Source organism: Centroberyx gerrardi, chromosome 9 (assembly GCF_048128805.1).
Source record: "Centroberyx gerrardi isolate f3 chromosome 9, fCenGer3.hap1.cur.20231027, whole genome shotgun sequence".
NCBI classification, from domain to species: Eukaryota; Metazoa; Chordata; class Actinopteri; order Beryciformes; family Berycidae; genus Centroberyx; species Centroberyx gerrardi.
This window is the reverse complement of record NC_136005.1, coordinates 15,944,063-15,965,759: the sequence shown is the minus strand read 5'-3', so window position 1 is coordinate 15,965,759 and position 21,697 is coordinate 15,944,063. Positions and strand designations below refer to the sequence as shown.

The 21,697-nt window shown below is 45.5% G+C and overlaps 1 protein-coding gene across 2 annotated transcripts in view; it reads right to left on the bottom strand.

Moving 5' to 3' along the window:
- Positions 1-20,968, bottom strand: part of dab1a (DAB adaptor protein 1a) — a 45,167-nt gene extending 24,199 nt beyond the window's left edge. For both annotated transcript variants that reach the window (XM_078285717.1, XM_078285718.1), the window contains exons 1-3: positions 20,899-20,968; positions 7,468-7,607; positions 3,125-3,223 (exon numbers count right to left, since the gene is read on the bottom strand). In XM_078285717.1, coding sequence (XP_078141843.1) covers positions 3,125-3,223; positions 7,468-7,607; positions 20,899-20,968 — 309 coding nt within the window. The remainder of the gene's footprint in view (positions 1-3,124; positions 3,224-7,467; positions 7,608-20,898) is intronic.
- Positions 20,969-21,697: the final 729 nt, after the last annotated feature.

The window sequence follows — 21,697 nt, the reverse complement described above, 5'->3', positions numbered from 1 at the left end:
GATAGTAAGGACAGCATATCTCTATAGTTAATATTAATGCGTGGAGACAGAGGACAAGGTCTCCCTGTAGAGAGCTTTACTTTGACATATGCTCACTGAATCTCTACCTATCCCTCTAACTCTGTCTGTGTCTGTCTCTATCCCTCCCTCCCACCCTCCCTCTATCCGTCTCTTTCCGTGTTTTCCCCACCTTCCTTCTCTCTCACCTTCACTCTCTTGCCCTCTTTCTGTCTCTTCTCTTTCACACCTTCTCCCCCTTTGCCTCTCTTCCTGTCTCTCTCTGATTCACTCTCTTTATCCCTCTCTCCTTCTCACCGTCTCTGTTTTGGTCTAGAGAGGTAGAAGCGTCAGGGAGGGAATGAGAAGAGAAATGAGGGTTATAAAAAGAGGGATGAAGGATTGGAGAGTGAGGCATGAGTATTTGTGCCGGCAATATGGCTGCCGTGTGGGAGGCCACTGGCTACTGCGTCCTGCCTGTCTAATACCCCGCACTTTTGAATTACTGCTGGGCATGCACACACACACACACATACACACAGTGTCAGTGGCATCCAGCTCCCGTCGGGGTGTAAATCTCAGGCTTACCACGTCAGCCACTAAAGCCAGGTGCGGAGCGGCAAGCCTCATACTGCAACCAAACCAGACTACAGATTCACACTCAGACTGACTGACTGACTGACAGACAGAGAGCCGGTGAAGCAGACGGCTTATACTGGCTATTATTTAAATGCCGTACACAACAGCAGATGTTAGCGCTGTATTGTGTTTTGAAATAAGTCTGTTTTTATGTACAACAGCTGCCAAAATAACAAAATAACGTGCATAGAAGGTCTTAGTAGGGCTACAGTCAGCCAACAGAACCAAACACCTTCATTTTGATTTTAAACGTTTCTGGAATTCAATGGGGCGCCGTTTGTCCATGATTATTTCCACTGGATGGCAGGATGGCCTAGTGTCTAGTGAGGCTGTCCCCAAACAGGAGGGCCAATACTCCTGTCAAAGTATCCTGGAGCAGGCAGGGGTTAAGTTTGTTGCTCAAGGATACTGTAGCAGGCATGGCTGCATGGGGGATCCAACCTGGGCCATATACCTGTCAAATTATCCTTCAGCAGGAAACATAACCCCTCCCTGCTCAAGGAAACTTAAGCAAGATACTTAAAGGATTCCTCTGGCGTTGGTGAAAGTTAGCCTCATTTTGCAGATTGGCATCTCTCCCTTTTTGCTGTTTTTTATTTATTTTTTACCTTTAGATAGAATAAACATTTTATATATCATGCATTTTATATAATCCTAACTTTTGAAAACAGCGTTGCAGCGGAGACGAAACTAGCTTGTAGCTTCAACTAATTTGTGGGATGAATCGTGGAATGGTAACGCTAACGTACTCCACACTGACTATATTCAGGTGGTTAAACACTCTCACAGCTGAATGACTTGAAGTAACCATGCAGGACATTAGTGATTGGTGAGAAGTGCCGTGTAAGGCGGGACTTCCGATCTAAACAAACCCAACTTCTCAGATGATAGTGTGAAAGTGAGTGTGGGGAACTTCCTTTAGTCACAAACTACTTTTCATTCACAAATAAAATGTATATTATATGCTTTTAAACTGCTATTTTATGCTTACATCTTCGACCCATAAATCTCCTCCATAGATTACGTTACTACACATCTGTGAGGTTTGGATTTGATATCGTAAATGACGAGCAATATCATAAATGAGATTGAATGGCATCTACAAGGTAGCGAACCACAGTCGCATTTTAGCTAATTGTGTGTGATAGTGCCGTGTAAACATCCACAGCAATTTCATAGGGGAGAGAGAGGCCAAGCTGGAAAATGAGGCTACCTTTCATTAACACCAGAGGAATCCTTTAACCCCTACCTGCTGCAGGGGCTCCGCACTAGCTGGCTGAGCCTGCGGTCCAACAGTGATAAAAAAGAGAATTTCAAATTGGGGGATTAATGAAGTAAATAAAGTATATTCATTTGTTCATTCATTTTCTCTTCTCTTAAGCCTTTTCTGGGTGAAGGGGGGCTGGAGCCTATCCCAGAAGGCAGGGAAACAACATGGAGAGGTCACCAGTCTATCGCAAGGTTAAACAGACATACGACTGTACACTCATTCATACCTATGGGAATTTTTAGAGTTCCCAATCCACCTGACTTGCATGTCTCTGGAATGTGGGAGGGAAAAAACAGAGGATCCCACGTGAACACAAGGAGAAAATTCAAACTCCACACAGAAAGGGCTGCAACCGGGAAACGAACCTGGGTTGATCTTGCTGTGAGGGGAGAGTACTAACCACTGAGACACTGTGCTGTTCAAATAAAGCATATGAAATACCGATGAATAAATTGGTCAGTCACTTAATTTCTCTCTACAACTGAAAGCATAATTCCTCTGCTAAAATGCACAAGATACCATGCTACTAAACAAATGAATACACATATGTATGTGGGATATGTATAGTCTTCTGTCCATAATGTGTCTTGCACAATATGTAAGGTCTTGTTTCCTATGTGTGTCAGCATGTAGTGTGTAAATCTCAGAGTTGTCAATATGTCTCTATGTCATCAGTGTCACCAAGACAAACTCCTGAACATTTATTGCTGTTGGGATTCAGGTGAGTCTGATTCTGTTGGTTTCCAAGAGACCAACAGGCAGACAGAAAAACAGACAGACAGAAAGACGAGTATAGACAGGCAGACATAGAGCCAGACAGACTGAGAGAGAGAAAAATGAGAACAGAGAGATAAAAAAATGAACAAGGAGCAATGAAAGCAGACGGACAGCAAAGCCTAGATAGATCCAGTCGGTCAACCAGAAAACCGTGTAAGATGGAAAATGCATAATCCTGGAGCATAATATAAAACCGGTGTTGTCGCTGTTTGGAGAGAGGCAGACAATGGGATAGCCATGTTCTCTCATCTACTGAGGCCTTGTTCTCAGGGTTTCAATTAGGGCCTCCTGATTTCCCCTGGGGCTCCTCCCTCTCATGGAGACGCCTCATTAACAGAGGAAACACACACACACACACACGCACGCACAGAAACACTGCATGCAGGCACACACACACACACACACACACACACACACACGCAAATTCTATCCAGTGCTTACCCCTGACTTCTCATCAAAGATCTTGATCCCGCCAAAGGAAACGGTCAGAAACACCTTCTGTTTGTGTTCCCCTTTAGACCGTGCTGCCGCAGCTATACCCTGAAGACAGAGAGACAGACAGGCAGAGAGAGAGAGAGAGAGACAGACAGGCAGAGAGAGAGAGAGAGAGACAGACAGGCAGAGAGAGAGAGAGAGAGAGACAGACAGGCAGAGAGAGAGAGAGAGAGAGACAGACAGGCAGAGAGAGAGACAGAGAGACAGGCAGAGAGAGAGAGAGAGAGACAGACAGGCAGAGAGAGAGAGAGAGAGCGAGAGAGAGAGAGACAGACAGACAGGCAGAGAGAGAGAGAGAGAGAGAGACAGACAGGCAGAGAGAGAGAGAGAGAGACAGACAGGCAGAGAGAGAGAGAGAGACAGACAGGCAGAGAGAGAGAGAGAGAGAGAGAGAGACAGACAGGCAGAGAGAGAGAGAGAGAGAGAGAGACAGACAGGCAGAGAGAGAGAGAGAGAGACAGACAGGCAGAGAGAGAGAGAGAGAGACAGACAGGCAGAGAGAGAGAGAGAGAGAGAGAGAGACAGACAGGCAGAGAGAGAGAGAGAGAGAGAGAGAGAGGCAGACAGACAGGCAGAGAGAGAGAGAGAGAGAGAGAGACAGACAGGCAGAGAGAGAGACAGAGAGACAGGCAGAGAGAGAGAGAGACAGGCAGAGAGAGAGAGAGAGAGAGAGACAGGCAGAGAGAGAGACAGAGACAGACAGGCAGAGAGAGAGAGAGAGAGAGAGAGAGAGGCAGAGAGAGAGACAGAGAGACAGACAGCCAGAGAGAGAGAGAGAGAGAGAGAGACAGACAGGCAGAGAGAGAGAGAGAGAGAGAGAGAGAGACAGACAGGCAGAGAGAGAGAGAGAGAGAGAGAGACAGGCAGAGAGAGAGAGAGAGAGAGAGACAGACAGGCAGAGAGAGAGAGAGAGAGAGACAGACAGACAGGCAGAGAGAGAGAGAGAGAGAGAGAGAGAGAGAGAGACAGACAGGCAGAGAGAGAGAGAGAGAGAGAGAGAGAGAGACAGACAGGCAGAGAGAGAGAGAGAGAGAGAGAGAGAGGCAGACAGACAGGCAGAGAGAGAGAGAGAGAGAGAGAGAGACAGACAGGCAGAGAGAGAGACAGAGAGACAGGCAGAGAGAGAGAGAGAGACAGGCAGAGAGAGAGAGAGAGAGAGAGACAGGCAGAGAGAGAGACAGAGACAGACAGGCAGAGAGAGAGAGAGAGAGAGAGAGAGAGAGGCAGAGAGAGAGACAGAGAGACAGACAGCCAGAGAGAGAGAGAGAGAGAGAGAGACAGACAGGCAGAGAGAGAGAGAGAGAGAGAGAGACAGACAGGCAGAGAGAGAGAGAGAGAGAGAGAGACAGGCAGAGAGAGAGAGAGAGAGAGAGACAGACAGGCAGAGAGAGAGAGAGAGAGAGACAGACAGACAGGCAGAGAGAGAGAGAGAGAGAGAGAGAGAGAGAGACAGACAGGCAGAGAGAGAGAGAGAGAGAGAGAGAGAGACAGACAGGCAGAGAGAGAGAGAGAGAGAGAGAGAGACAGACAGGCAGAGAGAGAGACAGAGAGACAGGCAGAGAGAGAGAGAGAGAGACAGACAGGCAGAGAGAAAGAGAGAGAGACAGACAGGCAGAGAGAAAGAGAGACAGACAGAGAGAGAGACAAGTAGAAAAACAGCAGGGTTAGAAACAGGACAGGAACACATACACATCATTGTTGTTGGGTGAAAACCTCGTAACTCCAATGTTTGGGATTTTCATATTTTAAGTGGAATTGAAGGATCAGATGCTTAAATTCTACAACCTTTTCAAAACCAATTAAATGAACTCAAAAATGCAAGTCTGTCAAACAGGCTGTTTGTCATAGTTCCTGAAAAGTTGACCTTTCTGGACAACAGCAAGATGGCACCTGCTGGCTCACATAACCGTAACTAGCTGAACGGCGTGACATCAGGTCGAGATATTTCCAGCGCAGCTACAATGGAGTTTAATAGGAGAACATTTTTCAGCTAAAACATCAACAGTAAACATCAGGTTTTGGTGTTAGAGTCAGAGATACCAATTTCTGTGGAGCGACACTTTTTCTCGATAGTTGTCATTATCATCTACACCTACACTTAAAAAACGGACTTAAGTTAGCTTGAAATTGGATATTTGGTGGCTATTCATTTTTCTACCTTCAATAACTTGTAAATCAAACAAGTAAAACCACATTGATGAATATATTTGTAGCCTAATTAGTGGAAGAGGAAGAAAAATTTAGATCAGTATTTGAGAAAATATTTTTCTTATGTATAAACACTTTCAAAAAAGTGGTAGTAAATTATTCGTCCTCTCTCAGTAATCACAAATATATTCATTAATGTGCTTTTACTTGTTTGTTTTACAAGTTATTTTAAGTGGAAAAAAAACAAAACAAATATCCACCAAAAGTCCAATATCCAATATCAAGCTAACTTTATACCTTTACTTTATACCTTAACTTTATAACTTTATATCTTGTCATGTGCTGAATGCAACAAGTTCACAACGCTCTCTGAGGTTGTCGAAAGGCATTCTGGGAAAATGCCGATCACAAACTGAAGCAGACGTAGACGGGGCAGGTGGAGGGAAAGCGGGTACAACACAAAGGTGAATTACGACACTTCATAAAGCTCCTGGAATGCATCACAGATTTATAATATTTAACAGTATAAGAGCATTCGAGGGTGGAAGTTTCCTTTACCGCCACCCCCCACCCCCCGGGAGAGCACAGCAGAGTCACAAAATGAGAAGGAATGAGAGAAGAAGAAAGATCAGAGAGTTCAGAGAGAGGGGGTAGGAGAGGGAGGAGCAGTATGAAAGAAGAGGAGGGGAGATCAGAGAAAAAGAGTTGATGGATTTCCTGTCTGAATAAATGAGGAGGAGGGAAGCTGTTTGATCAATGAGCTGTCTCCCCGCTCCTCACCCTCCACACCTAGGCTGGATCGTGTTTTCACGACGCGTAAGCAAAACGTAAATCTGTTTTTCAGAATTGAAATATCTCCTGCAGTTAACACGTATTCTGTGTATAACATATAAGTATTCATGTGTTAACAACAGAGGTGGGGACTCGAGTCACATGACTTGGACTCGAGTCAGACTCGAGTCATAGTTTTAATTGCTTGAGACTTGACTTGATGCATGAAGAGAAGACTTGACACTTGACTTGGGTTTTGCTGACTTGGGACTTGACTTTGACTTCTGCTTTGATGACTTGAAGAGATTTCTAAAGTCTTGACAAAAGATCTTGGCCCGGATCTACTAAACGTAAACATCCCTATTATAATTATAATTCTCTTCTCTCTCCTCTTGCCCTTCTGTCATCTCCATTCCCAATTATTCTCCTCCTCCTATCCTCTGTCCTCACCTGACTCTCCCATCTCTCTACCTCTCCCTCTAACTGTTCCTGTCGTTGCAAATGAGACACTCACCCCAAACCCCTTCTCATCCTAAACTCCTCACCTCTTCTTCCTCACATCATCTACTTCCCTATAAATGATAACCTCCTGGCCTTTCATCTCTCTACTCCCACCCTCTTCCTCTGGCTAGTAAGAAAAGTCAGAGAATGGTGTATATCTTTTTCAGAAAAGAAACACGTGTGGGACAGCAAAACATGTATATCCAAAACAGAACTATTTATAGACTGATGTTGACCATTTTTGTAATTGTACAAGAGTTGCTGTGGGTCCTGGAACTTAAAGCTGCACTTTATGTAAAAATACAACCGGTTATCAGCCTAAATCATGAAGTGGGGCTGCCATAGAGAAGGGCATCCTGTCCCCAGTAATTTAGATGCCACAGATTTGCCCTATTTGCACGAAATTAAATTATGGTGTCAGGTAACAGTGCTGGGAAATCTTTGCCACACACAAGAAGTGACAATTTGAAACTTAAGAGAAAAATACACAACTTGCTCCTAAATGGCAGCGAACGAGCGCTTCCCAAAAGTGGTCCCAAGTGGTCCCAAGTGGTCCCAAGAGATCCCAAGTGGTCCCAAGAGAGTGCAGTTTACTGACGTCATGTTACATGATTTCTGGGTTTTGAAGTCCTAAATTTCTCTCTCACTTTCTACTCTCACTGCCATTTGGGGCCACCAACATGCAAAGTTGAATAGTTCAGCTTTAATCAGCAGATAAAAAGACCATGTAAATTCTCAATTAAAGACGGAAAAAAAGCAAAAGCAGAGTTATGAGGTTTCCACACATCAACAACACAGAGAGAGAGAGAGAGAGAGAGAGAGAGAGAGAGAGAGAGAGAGAGAGAGAGAGAAAGAGAGACTATCCTTACCTTGAGCTTCATCATTGAGTCCTGGCACAGTTTGTCTCCGCGGGCAGCAGTGACCTCGTCCAGGCCGATGAGCTTGGCCTTGTAGCGGACGCCATCGCCCTTAAAACGCCTGATGAGAGCCGCCTCGCTGCGATCCTGCCCTGCAGACACACACACACACACACACACACACACACACACAGGGAGAGGAGAGAGAGAGAGAGAGACAGTCAGGAGTGAAAGAGAGACACAGAGATATACTCTTTGGTGACCGCAAGGTCAGCAGACACTGTTGCAGTCTACAGTGCGTCTTCCAGTCAAGGACCTCCATCTACCTCAGACCAATGCCATTACCAAGGGATCATCAATCACACAGACCACAAAAGACTTCAACAGTAATCTTAAAAAAAACAACAACAACCACAGTATAGGTCAAACTCACTCATGTTAGCAACATCTTATTATGTGGCATGCAGGCATTGACCTGCGGTATCATATGAATGGCACTGGTCAATACAGTTAGACACGTGAATCGATGCGGTTCAGCGGGATCAGAGACCAAACTGTGACCCCTGGATAGACAAAGAATAACCAACGCTCATCTCCCTCTTCCCGCCCTCCACGCCGCCGCTCCCTCCTCTCCGACCATTCCTGCCGCTAAATAATGGCGTGACATTTTGTTCTTATCTCCCCTGTCTCTCGCAGTCCTCGCTCTCTCCTCACCCTCCGCTGTGCGCGAGGCTGTTGGTATTGTGTGCATGAGTCAGTGCGCGCCGGCGTTAGTGTGTGCGCGTTGACCTTGCGCTCGTCTGGGAAGTCTCTATGTTATCTCCTGAAGTGAGTACAACGCTCCTCTTCACCCACAACAATACAGAGAGCGGGGAGAGAGAATGACCACTCATCAGGCGAACTCTCTTTGTGTCTCCCTTCCTCCGTCTCTTTCTCCCATTCTCTTTCTCTGTCTATCTCCGACCTGCAGCGCCAACACAAGAACAAAACGGTTAATCATCCAAAACTGTATATAGGCGCAGTCCTGTATCTGTGTATGTGTGTGTGTGTGTGTGCGCAGTGCGTCTGTGTGTGCATTATGTTTCTGTACGTGCGTGAGTGAATGACTGCGAGAGCGATAGTGAGAGGGAGAGGCATAATGATAATGCAGCATATTCAGATAATATATTGAGGCATTAGTTCTGTACTCTATAACGGCGTGACTCTTGGAAGGTCATAGGAGTGATGGAGAGGTCCCACTCCTCCTCTCCTCGTTCTCTCACACTCTCTCCATTCACAGCGAGCCCCTACAGCATTGCAGTGCACTAGAAATGAACCCCGTAACCACAGGCGAGAGCATCATGTTATATGGCGCTATTGAATCATCTTTGTCCGACACTAATCTCCCACCTCCCTCTGCTTTGTCTGCGATCCCACACACACACACGCGCGCATAAACACAGACACGCATACACACACGCAAACACATTTTAAATGCTTTATTTGCCTCCACTGAATTAAATTGTATTTACACGTTATTTTAGATGTTGAACATTGTTTAAGGACATTAAGGATACATTTAAGGATACAAAAACGCATCATCAGACAACTGAACAGACTTTTCCTGGTGCTGCGGCCCTTTCTTTAATAGGCCTGCAATCTGAAAGCCTCTAGCAGCAAGTCTGTGAAAAAGTCCAAGGCTGCCAAGGATCAGGACCATAAGCTCCAAAACCCCTAATATGTGCAGTTACAGAGTACAGACTGACACTGAAACTTAGTTTGTCTGAGAAGGCTTGTTCCATATAAAGGAAAAATGGGCACCCAATCTCAAAGATAAGCTGTTGTTGTCTGTTCTTCATTGACAAAAAAATAAAAACACCCCCACACACACACACAAATACGGTGAGGATGAGCTCATTCCTCTGAATCATTGAACAGACACACACTCGGTCACACTCCGACTTGGAGTGAAATAAATCTTGACTGTCTGCCCAAAAAAAAAAAAAAAAAAAAAAAAAAAAACTCAAAGTCTTCAGAGACAAAAGAAGCCGAACAACATCTGTCCTTATTTTGGAGAGGGTAGGAGAGAGGAGCGGCACCTCTCTCTCCCCGCTGTGTTGCGTCTCAGTTGGGCTGAGATGAGAGTAAGTGATTAAACCACTGGAGGATTGCTCCGAATGCGGGGCCTTCTGAAGCCATTTAAATATTGCCTTCATTAGACATAAAACATCCCGTCAGACGCGCACAAATGCACTAAGAAACACACACGCAGAGCAACAGTCAGCAGCAGTGACCCCCCCCCCCACACACACACACACACACACATCTCTCCACAGTTTGTCTCGTCGCATGAGCAACATGAAAAAAATGCCACCGCCGCTGTGTAGAAAAACATGCTAAACGCACATTAACATATTCCTTTTGAAGCCAAACGTGCGCTGTCTGTCAGAATACACAGCCACACGCTCTAAATCTCTTTTTCCGCTTGCTGAAAACAAACCAGAAGGCTTTCATTTGCTTTGCTGGGGAAAGTTGAATTATTAACCCATTTTTAGCTTGTCTCTCACCTCCAGGATCCACTCCTTCATTATTGCATATTCAGGTTCCTGCAGTGTGCAGAGAAGTATCTGTCTGCGTTCGCCTGTGTGTGTGTGTGTGTGTGTGTGTGTGTGTGTGTGTGTCTGTATGTGTTAAATAACGCCGGCTGTGTCCAGCTGCTTTCGTCTCCCTGGAACAGCGCTTTTCATTTGAGTTTGACATTTAAGACCTGCTCCCTCCATCTGCATCCATCACCATTACTGCTGCTATACTTAGCACACTAAGGGAGAGACTGAGGGAGAGAAACAGAGAGAGAGACGGAGAGAGAGAGAGAGAGAGAGAGAGAGAGAAAGAAAGAAAGGCCAAGGGGGAGAGAAAGACAGAGAGAGAGGTGGGCCGGCTCCAGGGTTAGTTCTCCTGCTGAGTGGTTTATATTATTACCTTTTGGGAGCATGCTCCATCAAAGACCTCCCTGTGTGTGTGTGTGTGTGTGTGTGTGTGTGTGTGTGTGTGTCAGCAGGGGAAGTATTCAGTCTGCTGTAATTAAATGTCTGCTATTGCCGTGACCCTGCTGAGCTTCAAACACAACTAATGAAAGAATCTTCCAATTCATCTGTCATGGCTGCTCCATAGATGAGCACACACTTACTCACTGACACACACACACACACACACACACACACACACACACTCAAACCTTCACCTCTCTCTCACACTCTCTCTCTCACACACACACACACACACACACACACACCACCTACCACACCATAACACTAATGAAGGAATCTTCCATTTTATCCATCATGGCTGCTCCACAGATGAACACACACACACACACACACACCCTCTCTCTCTCTCTCTCTCTCTCTTACACACATTCACAAACCCAAACATTCTCTCCCTCACACTCACACACACACACCACACAGTACAGTACCACACCGCAGTAGAAATATTTGGAATGCAGATATGGAGGCTACAGTAAAGCGTTCTCTGTGTGTGTGAGTACTTGGTATGCAGAGTTGGTTTGACTGTCTCTCTGAAGCGACGAGCAGGGAGGGAGGGAAGGACACATAAAGCAGAGAGCAAAGGATGGAAAGAAGCAGGAATAGAATGTGATGGATGGATGAATGAGTGAGGCCTCCATTGGATAAGTGTCACTCAGGATTAGAGGGTTATGACAGGCAGAACCCCCACTGACTCTCTCTCTCTCTCTCTCTCTCTCTCTCTCTCTCTCACACACACACACACACACACACTCACTCTTCCACAGGTGATAGATGGCAGGTGACTGCGAGTACAGTGTGTCTCTCCCTTCGGGGAAGCCCCTAGCATCGCCCCTGGCAACCGTAACCTTCTCCCTCCCCTGGTGCCCCTCCATCGCTCTCTCCCAACTGGTTCTCCTCTGTCCTCCTCTCCTCTACCTTTCTTTCCCCCATCCTCCCCCTCTAGTTGGGTTGCATTGAAACCTGACGTTAGAACGTGGCTCCGGGACGCACGTTGAAATCAGATTTCTCTTTTCCCAGCAAGATTGACACACACGCCACTTCCTCGTCACAGTCACTTCCATTAAAAGTGACAGTGAACACTTTGTCTCGCTTGTTCCCTATCCACCAGTACCCTGACAATCCATTTTTGACAAGTATGTTACTATCCGGGTTCCCTGCCACCTGTTTGATTTGCCTATGCCTCCTGGTTAGATCCATTATTTATGTAGTTGCTGTATGTGGATTGGAGATTCCTTGCTTTCTTGCCAAAGAAGCGAATTGTGTGATCAGATCTTCAATGCGTCTTAGGTGCATTTACACCTGAATTTTTATGCATTTGCTCTATCCAAATGCAAGCTGACCATCCAGGATGCCTGTTCACGCCAAGTGTAAAGGGGCTCTTTAAGTGTAAAACCAATAACGCATACCAATCTGGTTCATTAATTTCATTAGACATTAGAGACTTGGGCCATTAGTTTGGGGCCACTGAGCAAAAATGAATGAGAGATCCAGCAGCCTTCTATGTGTAAGAAAGGCACAAGACCAAGTGGCTTTGCTTTGATTCCTGACTTGTGACAAGACGCACTGATGTAGCCTGATATCGGCTCAATATCTGACACCACTATCGATATCGGTGCATCCCTATCCTCCTCTCTACTCATTCTCATCAGGCCAGTATTGTTTGCAGTGGTTGGTAAAGTGTGTGCCTTGTTTTACTGTGATCCAGTTGAAGCAGCACCCAGAGGCTCTTAACTACAACTGGGATGGTTCCCAACAAACACTCAACAACACATGAGGGAACCCCGCAGTTACTCTCTAATTAATCCTGCTTGTTTGAATGCGTGTGTGTCTTTCTCCTATTTGCCTGCTGTCTGTGTGATGTGGTGTCAATCTAAATTTTGCTTCGGCAGCTTCTCCTCTTGCTCTACCTATCAGACACTTGCTCAGATGAAGCACTTCCTCATACTCACTCCTACACAGACTCTCATAAACCCACAAACAGCGTGTGCCAAGAAAACAACAAGTTTCCCCTTCAGCTCCATGCTTAATTCCGGCAGATTGATTTGGCACACAAAAACACACACACACACTCGAGTAAGTATGCGCATACGCACGCATTACAAAAACATAGCCGTAGCTGCTAAAGTGAAACACGGGGTGTAAAATGAGATGATGAAGCACTGTTGCCACTCATCAAATAAATGAATGCTGTTCTTTTGTTGGTGAGTCTATTTTTCTGTCTCATTTACAACATGACTGCTGTTGTGTTTACCAGCTGAAGAGGCTGCTTTTGAGCTCAAGCAGCTACTAAAAGGGTGGCTAGTTGGACATATTGATGAAGTTTATTCCAAATTGTGTTTCAATTCAGATTCTTGCGATGCCTGTGGGTTTCATTTATCAAGCTGATTATTATGTGAGTAATTCGACTTGGGTGCTAGAAGAGAGTTATAGCTTGCCTGTAGAGGGTGGCCCAACATCATGAAAGACAGATTTAGACTTGAACTGAGTCAATTACGGCTCCTCGAAGAGATATCTTGCTACAAGTGTCATCCTCTTCCCTTCATTTTTTCTCTCTTATCACTGTTCTTTCCTTCTCCACCTCTATTTTGTCCCCCCTCTCCCCCAACTCCCTACCACCCGCTGCTCTGACCTGGATGACAGGGGCACAGCCAGAGACCTGAGCTGTGTGTCCATGTGTGTCCGTGTGTGTGTGTGTGTGTGTGTGTGTGTGTGTGTGTGTGTGTGTGTGTGTATGTGTGCCCTGAGGCATGCAGCTATCCTCTCTGACAGAAAACACAGAACAAATTAGGGCTGAGACACTTCGGGGACGGACGCAACACACTGCCCATTACCCCTCCCGCACACACTCACAAACACCCACACCCTTTGTCAAGGTCACTTTGGAAAGGCAGACAGAGGAAACTTTTGGCTCGTGTACGGCTAGAGCGAGGGAACAGAGACACACCTCGAAGGAAACTCTGCTCTAACTCTTCTCTGATCTGTATGTCTGTCTCTCTGACTCTGATCTGGGATTTTGTAAGGTCTAGTACTCACTGACGGTCTGAAACATTTTGAAGATATTCAAACACACTCTCCTCCGGGCTCAGACAGAATTTTATTTCATAATAACTGAGGTTAAAGTCACAGGGAAAGGGCATTTCGGTGGTGCCTTACTTCCGTAATTCAACGTGTTTCCAGTTGAAACAGGATGTTGGGGTGGGACATAACGTGTGGAGGGATTGTTCAAAAGTTCAAAAATGCTTTGCGTATAATCTTGAGGTGTCACAAATTCCAGATTCTTCAGAATGAATCAATTTCAGCCATCAGGACCACAAACATTGTGTGAAAAGTGAACAGGGTTTTTGTGAGAACAGAAAAAAAATTAACCGCATTACCCTGCTGTCACTCATGTCAATTTGAAAGTTGTGAAGTTTTATACATTTTATAAATTGTTTGGGGGCATTTATTGATAAATAGTCGTATGTTATAATATGGAGAATTAACTAACATGGTGAAAAGGTAATTTTTCATGTCATTGTGACTTTAAGGGCTTACCCAACATATGGGTAAGCCTATATGTTGTTGAAACTTTATTTTCTATTAAATGTCAATTGCACATGCTGCATAAGAACCAATCTGAACTTCCCTCTAAGACAATAAATAAATATAGTTGGTTTTATATAATTTTATTAAGCAATACTATCAAATAATTTAACTATTTGAAATGTTTAATATAGTACAGAGAGGAAAGAAGCACAACTTGGCTATACTGTATTATTTTCATCCTCACAATGTCTACAGTGCAAACTGCAAAAACCACTCAGCTGAAGTTAGCAAAATGAAACTTGCTTGACTAAAAGTTAAATGGAACTTTGATGATGTGAATGTCAAGGGTTAGACTGTTATCATCATGAAATGAATAGGACTTGATCTACAGTAACACACACACACACTTCCATGAAGGCTGGCAGTCGACAGGGTACATGGTGTGTTCTGCAGAGGATAAGTGAAGCGGTGATTTATTCGTCTCCTCTCTCCTTTCATTTCATCTCATCCTTTTCAACGTTCTCCCCATTTAATTAGGCACCAGCCATGGCTCTGCTAGCATGAGGCCATTCTCAATCCTCTTGACTCTCTCTCCCCCTCTCTCTCTTTGTCTCCCTCTCTTCCTCTCTTCCTCTCTGCCTCCCTCTGCATATCTAGGACTCTTGGTGGTAAAGCTCGTTTCTCGGCCTGGCTTTAATTACAAGGTAATTGGTCTCACTAACGAAGGGGAACAAGGCCTGCGTGTGTGCATGTGTGCAACTGTGTCTATGTGCATGTGTGTGGGTGTGTGTGTGTGTGTGTGTGTGTGCATCCGTCTTTGTTTGTGTGTGTTAGCTGTGTGTTTTCTGGGCTCTGACAGGGCATCAGAGAGTGGGCTGTGTAAACAAGCCGCTAGCATCCTGTCATGCAATGCTGAAACGGTTCCCCCCACGGACTGCACTGTCGGTCGCCCCCGAGCCGCCACTCACACACACACAGTTGCATAGCAGGCATCTATGTAAATACACACACACACACACACACACACACACACAATTCCACCACTGCATAATACTGTACTGCAGTAAAAGTAGTTCTGTGAAGCCCCGTCTTGTGTGCTTCCTTCCAGTCTGTTCAGTCACTACTAAGAGACACATCTGACTGAAGAGTGGCAAAACAATTTGTCTCCTCGATCAGACGGTCTGTAACAACTGAACAATGTGTGTGAACAGCAGGTTCGCGTCCGTGTGTGTGTGTGTGTGTGCGCGTGTGTGTGTGTGTGTGTGTGTGTGTGTGTGTGTGTATGTGAGAGTAGAACACCAGAGGCCCTTTCTTCCAAAGCATCAGACAACACAGGTAACTTCTCAAACAGTCCTCCTTTCATGCCAAGGCAAACGTGCCGGAAACAAAGCATTCTCTCATGTCTGTCATCTCTGCCAAAATATGGAACCACTTGAAGTTTCGGTCCTCCTCATCCTCTGTTCCCCTCTCTCTCCCCGCCTCATCCTAACGAACCCTCTCCCTTCATTCGCCCAGCCGGGGTCCTGGGACAGAGGGATGGAGCGAAGGAGGGGAGAACATCATACAGCATGGAAAGGAAACAGAGGGTTTGCCATCTGCCAGAGTCTTGTCTCTGTGTCTCTCTCTGTCTCTCGCTCTCTCTCGTCTCCTCACTGAGTACATACTAATATCTGTTGCACATCCCTAAATCACTTCTTCTAATTACAAGAGGATGGTTTGGTGAAATTAGAGCTGAGGGAAGGAAAGTTTGCCCAACAAAACACAGAAAAATTCAGCTGCTATTAACAATACAGCTTTTAATGCAACTTATGACATTGATGAGTCTTGGATAAACTGTGAACAGGCGGCTGTGTGTGTGTGTGTGTGTGCAAGTGTGTGTGTGTGTGAATACAAATAGAGAACAGTATCAACTTGTTACGAATAAGAAACGCACTCCCAATGCTTAATGCTCAGTCCTTCAACCAGTATCGCCCTATATTCGACTCTGTGTGTGACATTGGGACGTTTTCCTTTTGTGCAAATTACAAGCAGGGAGCAAACTGTTGCTATGGAGACAGGAGTTAGTGATGCGGTGGGCAAAGCCACATCAACAGTGTGGAGGAGAGGACCGAGCAGAACATACTGAGAAGATCACAGAATACACAACCTACCGCAGTCACACACACACACACTGTCAGAGACTCAGGAAAGCAAATAAAAGGCTTTCACTGATATTTTTTTTTTTTTTCCTCTGAGTCAGGCGTTTTGAATGGTAATTCAGTGCGGTCAAATTCGAAAGGGCTGGATGAAGCTTTTTGAACGAGCAGGAATAGGAATGCGGAGAACGTGTCACTCGAGCCGCTCCACAGAAAAGATGTAGGTCGCTGGGTGGAATAAGACGCCTGCCTGGGAATAGCTCATCACATCTCACCACCCTTCCCTTTCCCACTTGTTAATGTGCCGTCTGGAAAAAAATAGAGATACTAGCGCATGGATAAAGTGACATACGGGTACATGGAAGGACAGATCGGTGCAAGGATAGACAGCTGGATGGATGGATCACCCATTTTCCAGGAATAAACTGATGGGAAAGAAGGGCAGCGGGTAGCAAGAGAGGAGAGAGAGGAGGCAGTTATCTCTAAATATAGTTATAGTGTTGGAAAAGCCAGGTTGGCATGTGTGTGTCACTATGTGCCAGTGAGTGTTGCTCGTCTTTGTCTTCTATCCCCTCTATATCCAGTATTGGCCTCCACTGACAACCACATCAACAGACAGCCAATTCAATTCAATCTCTGTCTGATTGGATGGAACAGATCTGATTACCTCTCATAGAAGGCACACATGCACACACACACACAAACACACCACACACACACACACACAGACACGCAATACCGTTGTTTGTGCTCTAAGATTCCCTAGGGAAAGATATCAGAGTAAATGGCTGCGGTGATTGTGCCAGATAGACTGGATGTGTGCATAATATCCACGCGAAGAAGATAATGTGTTTGCTAATCGCACACCAGAGACAAGCAAACACACACCCACACACACACACACACACACACACACACACACAAAGGCTAACAGCTGCACAGCTATAACCCTTAACCACTCTTTTCATGCCTCTGGCTGCCAGCTACACTGTACAAACACTCTCCCACACGTTCTCAGTCAAATCCCATTGTGAGAGAGTCGTGATTTTCCGAGTTGTGATGACAGTTGACGGTGTGTGTCGACAGCAGTGGAAGTTATTATAACTTGTGATCATATCAGCTGTCACATCGTGAAAGACGGAGAGGCATCAGTAAACGTTTTATTTGAACATTTAACGATGTTGTGAATACAATGCACCCGGAGAATGAAACTAACTTCTTCATCTGTTGGCCACAGCGGCTGGTGCGTCTCCCAAAACCGTCACCTTCACTAGTCAATCAATAGAACATCCAAATGATTCTCGGTTACCTGCCAAAGTGCGCAGGTTGACAAACTTACCAGTCACGGCCACAATTTTTGGCTGGTGTCTGGTATTTATTTCCTACCTTGATAACGTCCACACACAACAAAATATGGGCAAATATCCCACTCCACAGAGATATGCCAAAATAAGCACAGTTTACTCGCAGGATAGGATTTCACTGTTTTGAATTGTGTGTTTATTGATTCATTTGTTCAAGTTTGTCACTACAGTATGTTGCCACTGCTTCATGCTGCATCAACCCTGAATTAATACTGTTGACAATTCTTTCTTGAATGTTATACAGTTGAACCGAATCAGTGTATTATAAAATAAAACTCTAATATCTCTCGACCAACTTGTTAACGGACCATTCCTTGTACCTTTTGACGACTAAAAAGTACACTTCCTCTTGAGGATGGAGCAGAAGCAGAGCAGCCGTTCAGCAAGCATACGCTGTTGGCTCAAGTGTAACGGCTACATCTGTAATCATATTAAGATACTACATTTTACAAACCTCCCAGATCGGTAAAATCCTGGGTTGTAATGTCAGAATGACTTGCTTGTCCGTTGGAAGTGGGAAATGTGATTCAAAGATTCAAGGCATAAGCAATACCTCACCAAAGTAATGCCTCCACGGCTCATGATACTTTATTTGCAAGGTGGACACAGACAGGTAACATTTTATAAGTGGAGAGAATAAAAAAAAATTAACTTAAGCTGTCAGGCTTTGCACAGATATAATCAAATTGGCCCGCTGATCCAATTTGACATACAAATAAAAATGTTTGCACTGGCAGACTGTCAACTCCATGTTTTATTGATAACGGAGAATATCAAAATATGTTTCCTCTTATAAAACTAACAGTTACACTAATTAACACAAATATCCGCTCTAAGCATCTTGCTGGAGACTGCTGATCCCCTTGCATAACTTCAAGGTTGGAGTACGTGGAGAGGGACACAAACAGTTACACACCAACACACAGTGCTTAGTGAAGGTCTGAATCGCTGCCTGCATGAACATTTGGATCATTATGATTCCAGGATGCACAAGTAGAGGGAGAGGTGGGGGGGTGGAGAGAGAGAGAGAAAGGCAGAGAAGGATAAAGAGGTGGAGAGATATAATCTTCGGGATTTATTGTGGATTAATAAAGAGTATTACGCTTCACGAGTTGGGCCTGACCAATAAGACTTACTAATTCATTGTTAGAGGAAGCGGAAAGCTGCAGTTATTCAGCTCGGGTCCTGTAAATGCTAAAGTTCAGAGGTTATCTCTACCTTGTCATGGTAATTCAATAAAAACCTTCTGGTAAGGAAAAAAAAACAGTGCTGTTATAAGAACGACCCCCGAGCTCCACCGACGAAACATAATTATTGTGTGTAAAGAACATGCACACACACACACACACACACACACACACACACACACACACACGCAGACGCACGCACATGTACATACACACAGACCCACTCCATCTATGATTAATGTGTGACATACAGCAGTCCCATATTCTTTTTTCATTACATTCTTCTCCACAGAATTGTGAAACAAAGGACTAAGATTAAACAGCTCTCCTTCACGTTCACTCATTAGTCTCTCTCTCTCTCTCTCTCTCTCTTTCTCTCTCTCTCTCCCTGATCAGCCTCTCCTCTGTGTCTCACTCATCCAGGGCAAGGTCATTTAGGAGTCAGAGCAGGACTGTGGGAGGAGGAGGAGGAGGAGGAAGAGGAAGGATATTAGGAGAGTGAGTGGACTATCCTGCAGTGATCCTGGCAACGGCGAGGTCCCTCATTTACACCCTAATGGTCCTCAGCTATTCACTGGATCTATTTTCATTAAAATCCAACTACTCAAAAGAGAGAGAGAAGGGGAGAAAGAGAGGGGGGGGGAGACAGGGGGAGTGAGAACGTGAGATGGAAAGAGAGACTGTGAGAGAGGGAACAGAAACATATATACGTACGTACATGCAGTGTTTTTAGGTCACATACACACACACAAAGTACACTAATACGAATATTATCAAACAATTTCCTATGCTCAGAGCACGCTCGTTGCTTGTGTGTGGTATATGATTGCATTTGACTTTCATCACCCTGCTGTGAATGTGTGTGTGTGGGTGTGTGTGTGTGTGTGTGTCAGGAGGAATGACCCAGATCAGAGCAGAGATGAGTTCTCTATCTGAGCCGAGCTAGCTGAGTGTATAGCCTTGCAAATTCTACATCCCATATTAAAAAAAAAGAGCGAGGGTGAGGCAATGGGGGATGGAAGGTAGAGAGAGAGAGAGAAAGAAAGAAAGATAGAGAAAGAGAGAGACAAGGTGTAAGGTGGAGAGAGAGAGAAAGAAGTCAGAGAGAGGGGAAGAAGGCAGAGAAGAGAGGCTAAAAACCTCCAAGTCTGAATGCTGAAGGCAAACCATTCATCTTCCCTCTCATATGCTCTTCTGGGCTTCACTCCCAGTCCCAGTGCACTACTGACTGTGTGTGTGTGCGTGTGCGCATGTGTGTGTGTGCATGTGTGTGCATGTGTGCATGTGTGTGTCTGTGTGCGTATGCATCTCCCCAGCTATGGAGAGCAGTCTGAATGATGAACATGATCTCCATTGCAGCAGAACAATGCTGTTTCTAAATAGGACATGAGAGGCATTCAGCCTTCCCTCACACACACTGTATAGGGAGCCAGTGCTTGTTTGCAGGGACTGAACCGCACAATGTGCAATGAGGCGTCTGCTGCAGGTGATAGTGCGCGTGTGTGTCTCTGTGTGCTTGCGTACATCCATTAAATGCCATTCCCCAACGGTGTCCAGAGTTTTGCTACATCAATCAGATGCTTATTCAGAGAATGCTGGGCATCGCTCACACAGTCAGGCAGGTGGCACTGAGCAGCTGGGTGATGGATGCCAGCCTGGCCCCTGGCATCACCTCTGCTCTGGCACCACCTAGACCTGCTCCCATACACCTGCTAGCTACCTGCCTCTGGAGCACTGCACACCTGGATACAAACCACAACGTCCCTACACCTGTTTGGTAGCTACCTACTGTACCGTAACACCGCTGCACCTGTCAGTTAGCTACCCGCAACAGCAGCCCAGCATTCTGACACCTGTAACCCACATCCAGTCATAAACTGGCAATCAACACACAGTTGACAAAGACACAATAGACTGTGTATAACTGCATAGCATATTGTCGCAGTCGGGTGAAAACCGTGTATCTCCAAAATGTCAACTTTTCCGGAACTAATTAAAACAGCCTTGTTTCAGCTTGATCACAATGCATTTTTTACTTTATCCTGTGGAGCTTCTTTTGGTTTCATAAGCCCAAAAGGTCAGAGAATTGTCTCAACCCTCTGAGGATCATGTAATCCTTCAGCTGAAGTGAAAACATGAAAATCACCAAAATTGGAGTTACATGATTTTCAGAGGACAACAGGGATATGTGTCATATTGTATGTACCTTTCCTCTTGGAGTCCCGTCTGACACTGCTGGGCCTGACCGCTGGCTGTAGCTCTGTCTCTGTTGACATCCTCAGGCTCCAACTGGGCTAGACTCCGCTCCGCTTGGCTCCGCTGGGCTCCGAGGGTCCAATGTACGGCGTCAGCGCCGTGTGTGTGTGGGGGGGCGCCGGGTGTGTGGGTGGAGGCGCCAGGTGTGTGTGTGGGCACACAGGCTCATGGGAGAGGGACGGGCTCTAGCCCCGACACGACATCCCACACACAACCACAGAGAGCTGGGGAGAAAGGGAAAGAGAGGAAGAAAGAGAGGTTCGGTTAGGTCGTGTTCCTTCTTGGCAGGCGTAGCTAGCGCGAGTTCTCAGCTGGCATGAGAATGAGCTTGTTTTTGATAGGGGCCTTGAGTCTATGTTGCCCCTGGTAACGGAGTGGAGAGACCTCCTCTGCACTTCCTGCTTCCTGTCTCTAACGTGTCTCAGCAAGGCCGCTGCTGCAAGAATAATCCTCCAAAACACATCCTTCCTCAATCACTCAATAATTTATCAACTATATTTAATAGTACAAAAGATTTTCAGCAGAATCAGACACAGGCAATATTTCACTAAACCTAATACTGCACCAAATATCATCCAACAGTCCTACCAGGCTCATTGTCCTTCCCCTTACCTTCCCTGTCCAGTGCCTGATGTGCCCCTCTGGCCCCTCTGTGTGTCTGGCTGCCCCTTCTGTGCCCATCTGCTTTTTTCTCACGTGTTGACTGGCAGTGACTACCATAACGTGGCAGCCAAAATACACTCAGATCT